Genomic DNA, 12082 nt, shown 5'->3' on the forward strand with positions numbered 1-12082 from the left:
TCATGTATCACAAAACATTTTAACATTGACTCTAAGTGAGCTGCAATCACAGTAGTCCAGCTGTTGACTGCACTTCAGAGAAAAATGGTTCAGTTATTAAACTAGCTGTCATTCAACACTAAACGGTGTGGAATGACTGCTATGCAATCGAATGCAATAGGAGAATGCAATGGAACTAGATAGATAACATGAGGGATTTCTTTAGCTCAAATCGATTAAAAGCGTTTTGAATCAGTATCTTCATGTTTTACGGCCGAATTCAGGCTTCAAAAATTACAAATTAATGATCTGTAAGAAAACGATTTCCAGATTGTACGCACTTGTGCGAGTGATTTGGGATCTCACATTTTCTAATCGCTAATTCATGGTTTTCACGGATGAATTTCTCACTTACACGGACGAATTTCTCACTACACTTTTATGACCGTTTTAATGTGGAACATTAATTATAACCACTCTGTAAATTATTAAATTTTAATTGAAGCTATGCGTTATATGTATACCATGCGTAAATTTTTCGCTTTTATGGAAAAATAAAGAATCGAAGCAAGTATACTTAGGATAATGGACCAAAACTGAAAAAAATTCCCCTCCCTTCGAAAATAAAATATTGAAATTCAACCTTGAATTTATTGGGTTATCGAAATATTTAATTTGACTTATCTTCTAAGTCCTAGTTCCGACAATTCCGTCAAAAATTCCGAATTACTTAAGCTGAAGTAAAAGATTTAGTATATATTCACTGTATGTTAGTAAAGTAATCAGAGTGTAATAAAAATAGATTATAGAATTACGCTGATGCAACTTTTTGTCTGACTGCACAACATGTAATGGAAGAGAAGGCTTGTAGAGATCTGTTTTTGACATGCCTCTAAAAGTAGATGTCATACTCCTTTTGTCTCTTCAATATCAAAAAACTTTCCTTTGAGTGGCAACTTTAGTTTTTGGGAAAGAAAAAAAATCACAAGAAGACAAATTTGAAAAACATGCAGGACGATCGAGTACACACACTTATTTTCGGAACACGAGCGGTTCTCCGACTGGTTATTGAATAATGAAAAGATGCATCATCATGCAATACAAAACATTTGGAATACATTGTCTGACTGAAAACGTAAGATTAAAAGTCATCTGTATAATTCACAGCCATTTACAAGTCAACTACTGGGGCAATTGCAGAATCGTTTTGATCCTGAGCTTGTAAGACAAACCTTATATCACTGGATTTAAACACTTCTTTAATCTTCCGAGAAAGTTCCTTCTTTAGCTCATATTCCAAGAATATTAAGTGAATACAATTTTTGCAAAAGAAATTGAATATTCATTTGCACTACGGCTTGGTAGTTTACTAACGAGTTAACAAAACTTAAATTCTGTTTTTTGTGTCTAAGTATACAACAATATTTTAAATATTTACAAATAAAATATTAAATGAGATTTAATTGGAGCCTCACCAGTTGCCTAGCATTTGAAGATTGTTAAATACTAATTGTTTGTTGCGAAGTCTAACCCAGGGTGCATGGTTGGTTTTCGTAGTTTTCTAGGTTCTCTTTACAAAGGTTCTCTATGAAAGCATCTTAACCAAATAGCTCCCATGTTCTTTCTATGTTCAAAAAACCAACTAACTTAGTTTAAATGCGATTTCCAAATGAAGCTACTAACAAAACCCGAATACTCATTAAAAATTACTGTCGCAGCTTGCCAATCGGGAGTAACATGAAAGTACGGCGCCAATAATTTAATTGCTGTTACGGTACGCTGTTTCTAAATTTAGATGGTCATTCCTTAATTAAATAGTCCACCAGCGGCCGAGCGGTAAAGACGCTAAGCACTGATAGTTCGGTCGGAAGTTCGAATCCCGCGAACGGGCTGGCTGCATGGGCGTTTTAGTGGTTTTCCCCATGTGTAACGTGTATACGAGCCAGTTTACCTTAGAAAGTCCCCCACGAAAGCATCCCTCCCTTTAGGCAGATAGCCCTCGTGTGCTTTGCCATAATTAAATAATCCAAGCCAATCCTTAATTAATATAATTGATTTGTAACTTCTACTAGAGCTGACGGTAAAAATTGAAGTGCAAATAAATAACTTCGTGTGCAATCTTCATTAATATTAAATAAAAAATTTTGCATAGAAAAATATTTGCATTCGAACAGAAAGTTTTTTGAAATATTTGCAATTACTTTATAAGAAGGATTTATTAATAACCGTAATAATTACTTATTATATTACTAATGATTAGGATTCAGTTCTTGACAATTACATTCTAAATTAGAATTTTAAGGATATAATGAAAATACGCTACGCACAAAAATACATTTTAGGATAAAAAAATTAGTTGATTTTTTATGTGTTAAAACTTCTTAAATTCATTTAATAAACATCGTATCCTTTGTTAATTGAATCCAGAATGTTGTGTGTCGTTTATATAGTTATTCTTAATTGTCCACAGAAGCTGCTGACTTAACCAGCCATTAAGTAGCTGCAGATCATTTCTACATAACCATTGAACTTCCACTAATTCAGTCTCTAGAGGGTTGTATGTTTATATCATAATTTGACTTATATAAATGATTATTCTAAATCTTATGTTTCTTTAAAAATATACTGTGCTTTAAAAATATGGATGATAGTATCTGCCGCTCTTTCAAGCACTTCAAAAGCAACAGTTTGTTTAGAAATAAATTATGCAGTTAATGTCATAAAATATTTTCATAAAATTCAAATAAACATTAAAAGAAAATTCTCAGTTGTAGACAATTCGTTTTAAACGAAGTAAAGTAGCAGATGATAAAACGCCGAAGGTAAAAATTTACTCTTAGAAAAATGTACTCTTATTTTTTTAAAAAAAAGGAAGAATGAGAGAAATTTAAAAAATTGTTAAAAATTTGAATAATATCATCTATAATTAAAAAAAATAGATTTTCATATAGTATTAATAAATATTTATTACGCCTTATTGTGGGAAAAAATTTCATATAATTAATTCTTCGTAAAATTTGACTTGAAATTTAAGGTTAAAAATAGCTGTGGCAATTCAGTGTAACAAAAATCCATAGACCATATTTGGCGTTATTATCGCTCAAAAAAAAGATGCCAAATTTCAAAACGCGAAAATATGTAAATTTGTGTATATCTTAGAAAATTTTGAATAAAAAAGTCTAATTTTTTGCAGATATGCTTAAAAATACACCTACTTTCTGATGATGGTAAAAATTTTATAGGTTATAATTCAAAATTTTTTTCGAAAAATTTATAAAAATTATTTAAAAATAGAATTTTAAAAAATAAAACACAAAAAATGGGTAAATTTTATTTGGAATGAACCTAAATTTCGAAATGTGAGAGAAAAAGTCAAAAAAATTTAATAAAAAAAAGAGATATTAATAAATATTTGCCAAATTCAATTAACATTGAGGAGCTAAAATTTTGAGAGCTAATATTTTAAAAACTACTCGTACGATTTTTACAAAACTTGGTATTCTGGCATAATTTGAGCCGTAGAATCGAAATATGGAAAAAAATTGGTATGTTATTTCAGAAAAGTCCGATTTTGTGTCAAAATACCTATGTTAGAATAGTGCTATATATAGATCTAATATATATCCTAAGTCGCACTTTCGAGACATGAAGAACGCAGTTTGAATTTTGTCAATCGGCCCAATAGAACGGGAGATATAGCACTGTCCCATTTTTTTTTTGAGCAGTGTACATTGGTCTGTGATTCATTAATCTTGCAGGAATTTTCATTTATGTAATACAGAGCTTATGTTGAATTTTAAAGTGATTATAAAATGAATCCTTTTCTCTATAAGTATTCAATATAAAAACCAAAAATCTTATAATGTTCACATAATTTTGATTTATTAGATAAGCATACAAAATGTATCAATATTAAAGACGTTAATTTAAAGTTGTTTTAGATTTAAATATCTAACTGTTCGGTATATAATTAATTGCTCTGATTTAGATTAAGTCTCATTATACGTTATAGTATATATTTTTTCTTTTTACAGGTGAATGTATGCAATACCCTATTATATTCTAGGAGCATTTGAGAATGCATTTTGCTCATAGATCATGTAAACAGGAAATTAATGCTAACAATGCTATGTTCTGAATTTTACTAATTGAAAAAAAACCGTTAAAAAATTAAGAGTAAAATTAAGTAAAAGAGAACAAACATATAAATTGAATAGTGTTTCACCGTAGTTATTTTAATTTCTGGAGTAGGTTACTGGGTGTTAAAATAACCTGCTAAGTAAAATTGCCACATATTGTAAGCTTACTAGTTTTCACTGTGCATGGTAGCATAAATCCTGATTAGCTTATTAAAGTGTTCCATACACAAATATATACAAGTTTCTTATACCAATAATGCCTAACTTGTTCTTGGCATTAAGTTTTTATCTAAAAGCACTTACTGGTGTTTGATTTATTTGTAGTTGTTGCAGCCGAATGTAAAAATGTTTTATTGTATTAATAAATTATGTAGATTTAAAAATTTTTGAAAAAGTAAAGAAAATCATGTCAAATATAAGCAATCTAAAAATGAGCAATCCACAGCAATATATTGTCAAACACATGACACATGATTGTGAAATTTTCACTCAAAAATCACATAATAGCCTAAAACATTTGATTTCTGCAAGTGAACTCTTAAATATACAAATTCTTGTTTTTCTCTTTTTTTATTTCATTACTTTAGCACTTATACTTCTCTTAATAATAATAATAAAAAAAGGAGCAATGTTTTTTTAATGATTTATGTTTTATGTTCGTAAGTATAAACATACATATGTATACAAGTAAATTTGTACTTCTGGTTGTGAATATGTCAGTTCTCAAAATGTTCAGCAAAAGAGCCAGTGAATTTATATCCGAATGCCAGGAGTGAATGTGGATTGCTTTATCCATCAAATTGATGATTAATCATATTCTATATTCTTTACATAACTGTATTATCAACTTTTTGACTGTACTTCAATAACCAAGTGTTGTCTTCAAATAACTGAAGAGAAAAATATTTAGGATGTAGCAATTATATGTTACTTGATCTGTGCATTTGGCATATGACAAACAACAAACTTGTGCTAATTGTTTACACTTTCAAAACTTTGCTAAAGCATCCATGTCTCTTTTTAGCTCAAAAGGATTTTTAATTTTGTTTTGGGATTTTGCCGTTTAAAGTGGATTTAATGGCTGTATCCCTTTTCAAATTATTACCAAATATTATTGCTTTGTATTATTTTTAAAGAAATTAAATAATGAAGAATCTACATGTAGCAACACTGTTTGAAATAAAATATTTTCATCTCCAACACACAAGATCATTGCCATTTGGGAATGTAAGATTTTTATCTTTTAGTATTGAATATTTTCTGATTTTGCTATTGAATTGAATTTTATATGGCCTAAATGCAAAGAACGTGATATTTAATAAAGTTTATAATAAAAACATTAAAAGAAAATTTAATATTGATATGATGAATAAGAAAAGAGTGAAAAAATAGAAAAATGTATGCTAACATTTAACACTACATCTAAACATTATTCTACAGGAATTCTAAACATATCCTGCTGTTAAGCTTTTAAAAAATTTGTGGTTGTGTTGTTGAATTGTATGTGGTGCAAATGCAAAACAGACTATGCTTAATAATAATTCTAAAAAAAAAAGAAAAAAATGTTAGTAGTAAGTGAGTGCAAGAGCAGACTGGTAGACTGTGAGGTCAGCGAGAGTGTAAAAAAAACCCTGATAAACTCTTGCTTGGGTCCACCAGCAGCTGAGCGTCAAAGTTGCTGAACACTGGTCATTCAGTTCGAGGTTTTCCCAAATGTATACAAGCCAAATTCCTTTAAAGTGCCCTCCATGAAGGCATCCCTACTCTTAGGCAGATAGCCCTTGAGTGCTTTGCCATGATTAAATAAAATAAAACCCTTTTGGGTGACCGTTAAAATTTGTATTCTTCCAGATTTCTTTTTTTTTTCTTTTCTTTCCTTCTTTTTTTTTTTTTTTTTTTAGTTGGTAATCTTTAGCATACACATTATACGCTTAGATTAGACTTATAAGGTCTATGCATGTGTTTAAAAGGATGGCAAAATGCTTACCATTTTATAACTTTTTAAACTTTAATGAGTGTTTATTTATTTACTTTTTTTTTTTGTATTGAAAGGTGTGTGAACTTCACTTCAAACAACATGATGTTCTGAGACAAACTGAATTCTTTGATGAAAAACTGGAAAGAAGGTAATTGTACCACTTTCATATCCTCGTTTAAAAAATGGAGCAATTCCAAGTCTGTCTCCTGATGGTCCGAGTCATCTTAGCTCCAGTGTTTCATCAAGGGAATCACCAGAGCTTAAAAGACTTAAAAGAGAAAGAGATGCACTTGAAAAAGCAGTAGCCTGTAGCTTAGCTGAAAAGGAAGAGTATGAAAGAAAACACATGTTTTATAACTTAGATGAACTAAAAATTTGTCTTTATACTGTGATGTTACCAAATAACTGGATAGTTATACACAGGCCCATTCATACCATGATTCTTAATATTTCTAGTGACAATAATCCAAGAATTCTAAAATCGCTAATTATTGATTGTAATTTGAATATATCTGTTGCCATTAGAAATGTACCAATTAAATCATTGAAACAAGACCTAATCCCATCAAAAATTAATAACCTTAAAGATCTTTTAAGTATTTTAGAGAGCGTAGACCTATTTGTCTCTAATGCTTCATCTGAAGACAATATTCAACATTACTTACAAATTGTAAGTGAATTGATGACGACCTTAAAAGAGAGAATTCCACATAAGAGCAATGAAATAAATTTTCTCCTTGAGCAAATATGAAACTTTAACTCTGAAAAACAACAATATAGGTATTCCGCAGATTTTTTAATATTTTCTACTTTACTTCACACGATTTCACCACTCGTATATAATTTTATTCGAAATTCCAAAAATATTATTATGCCACATCCACGGACCATACAGAAAATTTTTTCAGATTTTAATAAACATCCAATAAATGAACAGTTCAACCAAAAATTCCTAAGTTACATAAAATTTAAATTTCAAGAATTATCAGAAAAAAATCTGCCTGTTATTTTAATGATTGATGAAATCCACCTAATTCAAGCATTTGATTATAAAGGTGGTAATTTGTGTGGAATGACATATAATTGTAAAAATGCTGCATCTAGTGCATATGTTTTCATAATTCATAGCCTGTTATCTGTTTATAAGGATTTGCCAGTAAAAACACTTAGTGCAGATAACTTTCATATTTTTATTAAAAAAAATGTAGTGGAATTAGAAAATATTTTGTTTAAAATTATTGCTGTTGTCACTGACAATAATTCAATTAATAAAAAGGCTATGTCTCTGTTTTCAGAACCACCTAAAGTTAGTATCGTTTATCTAAATCCTGTTGACAAATCTAGGCCATTGTGTTTTATTATTGATACAGTGCATATTTTAAAATGTTCTAGAAATAACTGGGTAAATCAAAAAAATAATAATCGGAGTATGTTTTTTCCAAGTTTTGATGATGCTTCACATATTGAAACTGCATCTTTTTCTTGTATTAAAAAATTACATGAATTTGAAACTGGTAAATTATTAAAGTATGCTTATGGTCTGACAATAAAAGCTCTCTATCCAACTAACTTAGAAAAACAAAGTGTAAAGCTTGCATTGCAGATTTTTAATGATAATGTTGTTGAAGCATTATTTTCTTTTGGGCAGCAGAAAGAAATAATAAACTTTCAAGAAACTGGAAAATTTATTAAAATAATAAACACCTGGTGGTTAATTGTAAATGTAAAATCTATTTTTAAAGGGGTTCATAAAAATAATATATTTGAAACACCTTTCACTGTGGCAGACAATGATGGAAAAAATATTTTTTTGAACAAATTTTTGAATTGGTTAGATAGTTGGAAAAATTTGAATTTAGCATCTGGTTTCCTAACCAAAGAAACTCACTTTGGATTATCTCACACATCATATGCTTTAATTGAGATGTTAAGTTATTGCATAAATGAACTGGCTTTTGAATACCTTTTACTTGGCAAAATACAAACAGATATGTTAGAGGCTAGATTTGGTAAGTATAGGCAACTGGCTGGAGCTCATCATAATATTTCAATCAGACAGGTTTATGAAATAGAGGGTAAATTAAGACTTCAGAGTACTTTACCAATCTTAATAAATTCTTAAAAATTTGGAAAAATTCCTCTTCATATATCAGATTTTAAAGATGCCGAAGAACAAGCTTTTAATGACACTGATATTCAAACATTCATAGATGATATAACAGTTGATGATAGTGACATACACGACATAAAATTGGATATACCTATTTTAACATATATAGCTGGATATTGCTGTTACAGTATCCTAAAAAAGTTAAAATGTGATGTATGTAAATTCAGTATTACTATTGATAAGGAGTTAGCTGTGGAAAATGATGAAAATATTCACTCATGGATTAAGGTTTTTGATAGAGGACTAATGTATCCTCATCCTGATATTTTACATACTGGTATATATAATTTTATTGTTGTGAAGAAACTTATTTCAGACAAATATGAGAAAAATTTTTTTTTCGGCTAATCCACGAGATACAGTGTATAAAATTACTTTAAATGTACTTCATGAAAATTTTTTTTTTGGAACTGAATGACTGTGCAAAACTTCATAACCCTCAGATTATTTTGAAAAATATCATACAATCATCAACAAATATTTTTCTAAATAATTACTGCAAAAAGTTAAATGATAATCTTTTAAGCAATAATTTAACTAAGCAACAGAAATTGAAAACATTAAAAAAATAGATTATGTATGTAGCAGAAATGAAATAAGTTATGTGTTTAAGGTACAAAATAAGAGAGTGAAATTAATCTATTTTTTCTTAATATTTTCAGACTTGTAATTCATTTTTTTAAATGAATATTTTCTGCAGAATGTGTATAATATGTTGAATAAAAAAGTGCTTTTTCTATTTGTGTTGTGAAATCTTTGCCATCTATTCCAAAATGCATGCACGCATACACACACTAAAAAGGGAAATATTTGCAATTATCATAGAAAAGTGCTAAAGCTCTAAGGTCTGTTATATAATATACTAAGCTTTTTCATCATAAACTAAAGAAATATTCATTTTTGAAGAAAAATACTTTGTCAATTAATATTACTTTCGTTTATATTTTAAAATCAATATCTTGAAATTTTCTAATCTTATTTTAATTGAAACAGACGTGTTTGTTACATTAATTTTAAACTGTAAGAAGGAAGTATGTACAATTTGTAGTCAAATACAATTCCAGATGACTAATTTTTATAGATATTTACTAATATATTATTTTCATTTTATTCTATGTTTAATTCTGTCAAAGAAATAAAATTTCTAGAAATATAGTTGTACGTATACATGGGAAAATGCATCTGATAACTCTATAAAAAATAAACTAGAATAAAAAAGTACTTTCATTTCTTCCCAGCTGTAAGGCCTCATACATTTGTACTAAGTTATTTTTTCTCAAAGGGATTTACTGTAATACAAAGTAAGTAGCATGAAGTTGCCTAAATAAACATTTACTCCCCTTTTTCTCACTATAATGCATGGTGTCATTTCCTATTATTTCTAGTTATAATTGTACTGGTAGAAAAATTTCAGGTAAAAAATAAGTCTTTTTTTTTTTTTTTCAATGCGTTTTGCACCCTAGTTGTGCTACTTTCTTAATAAAGATCTGAAATTATTCTGAAAATTTTAAATCTTACCTTAACACTAAATTCCTTATTCCTTACAATTCTAAAAATTCAGGGCATTTGATCTATTTAGATGTTTTAAAAGTTTCTGCTGATTATCCTGATAAAAAAATTCCAGTAAGTGCATATCAATTATACAACTTCATATTTATCATTTGCTAAAAAATTCTTAGATAAGTTACAATTAAATGATTTTTAGGAACAAAAATTTGCTAGTTACAAGAAAATTATATATGTACATATTAAACAAAAGGGATGTTACAGACATTAAATGATAAGAATGAAACTTGAGAATTTTGGATTCCAAACAAGTGTAAAGTTTGTTGAATTTTTGCAATTGTCCTTTTTTGTTATTGAGAAAGATGTAATTACATAATCTTCAAAAATAGGAATCTAATTGAAAAAGCTTAAATTTCTGGAATTTTTTGCACCTGTATTGAAAATTAACACTGATTAAATACCAATAGTATATGCTCCAAAATAGTATTTTTCATATTGCTCAAAAATAGTATTCAAATCATACTCCAGGTTTATTATATGTTATGAAATTCAATCTTACAGTGAAGTGAACAAGATCAAAACCGGAAAATTACTAAACAAATATGTGTAAATAGCAAATGTTGTTAAAAACTGATATTGCAAAAATAAAACATGATTAATAAATTTAGGATTAGGGATTTTTAATTTTAATCAACTGTTAACTTGTCATTATGCATTATTGTTGTTGCCTTTTTATTAAGGAAGAGGATATTTAGTAAAATATATATTCAAAAAACAAACCAGCAACAGCCAGATCTTAAACATGTATTTTATTACCACCATCTGAAGTATGTTAAATCAATTTCTGTTCTATTATTTTAAGTGTAAAATTATTTAAGAAAAGTTAAGATACATATTTGAAATTAGGAAATGCAGTCGATGAAGGGCAAATCGGATATACATATTTATTTATTTAAAACCAAATGATGTAAGCCTTCTGCATGGGGGGGGGACTACGTTTCATTTTCTCTCGTCTTAAGGGAATAACAGCAATAAGTGGCTTCATGTGGCAACCATGCTGTCTGTAGATAAGGACGACTTTAGTGACGTAGTGTCAGCCGTGCCGTGGCTTTGTATATAGGAGGTACTGCTAGAGCATGGATCTTGATTCTAGTACGCAGCTTTACAATTGTATTTTACTGCATTATGTACATTTTCAAGGATTTTTTGATATCTTGAAATAGAATAATATAACAGTTTGATTTTTTAATCAAATGGGGAACGCTTGAAATATAATAATATAACAGTTTGATTTTTTAATCAAATCTGAATCATTTATAATCTTCTTTAAGGCATCTGCTGCTTTCTTGTGAGCCATTAATTGAAAAAGAGAAAAGAAATTACATATTCACTGTATGCTATCAAATTAAAAAATCTGATATTTTTGCTCTAAAAATCAAACATATACCCCCCCCCATTTAATAACATTTCAAAAACGAGTTATATTTTTTCCAGACAAAACATAACTGCCTTTTGAAATTCAGCTAAAATATCCATTTTTGGAGTCTTATTAAAAAAAAATTCTATTATTTTTCTTTTGCAATGTTTTTTTTTTTAAATAATTTCTGGGGAGCCTTCCAGAGATGGAAAATGTTTGTGTATTTATATCGTGTAGTTATAAGTAAAAATTTAATTTGATGCTGACTATTTTGAAATGCATATAATCTTGTTCTTTCTTCACTGATTTCTAATAAGAGTCATAAAACTTTAATAGCTCTGAATAATTTATATCTGTAATAAAACAATAATGTTGTTGCTTGCATACAGGTTTTGTAATAGATAACATGTGTACAGAAATGATGGTAGCTTGATAAATTTATTTTGCCAAGACGAACGCTTTAAAGTGCTGGAACTTTCCACAAATTTATACTCGTACAGCTCTTCTCGTACACAAATACTCGTACAGCTCTTCTGAGTGACACAGAGCACAATCAGTAGTTGCATTTCAAACTACTAAGAACATTAAACTCAGGTAAAGCTCTTATGGAGATCTCTAAATACTCTGAACTTGGACTGAACTAAACAACTCAGAAACTGGTGCACTTCCCGAATGCTGCCTATATGCAGTCAAGTCATAAATTTCAAACCCCTTATTTTACGGGGAAAGCTGAAATAGAAGGGATAATTCTGCTCGGAATCGTGAGACAATGTGGGGCTCATTTAAACATCTAACTTCTCTGCATTCAGTTTTATGCAAAGGAAAATACAAATTGAATTCTTCAAAAGAATGCAATTTTGTGCAATGAAAATGGATTATTGAACCATAAACTA

General features: G+C 28.8%; 1 protein-coding gene across 3 annotated transcripts in view; it reads left to right on the forward strand.

The window, feature by feature from the left end:
• The window catches only part of MED6 (mediator complex subunit 6), a 90281-nt gene that overhangs the window by 42774 nt on the left and 35425 nt on the right, over positions 1-12082 (forward strand). The window contains exon 1 of one of the 3 annotated variants that reach the window (XM_085823786.1): positions 6211-6244. The exons of the other annotated variants lie outside the window; for them this stretch is intronic. Coding sequence (XP_085679912.1) covers positions 6226-6244 — 19 coding nt within the window. The 5' untranslated portion in view covers positions 6211-6225. Of the gene's footprint in view, positions 1-6210; positions 6245-12082 lie in introns of those variants that run through there. 3 annotated transcript variants of the gene reach the window in all.

This window comes from Stegodyphus dumicola, chromosome 9 (assembly GCF_044657685.1).
Source record: "Stegodyphus dumicola isolate Sdum_Otavi_A_Nest chromosome 9, ASM4465768v1".
Classification (NCBI taxonomy): domain Eukaryota; kingdom Metazoa; phylum Arthropoda; class Arachnida; order Araneae; family Eresidae; genus Stegodyphus; species Stegodyphus dumicola.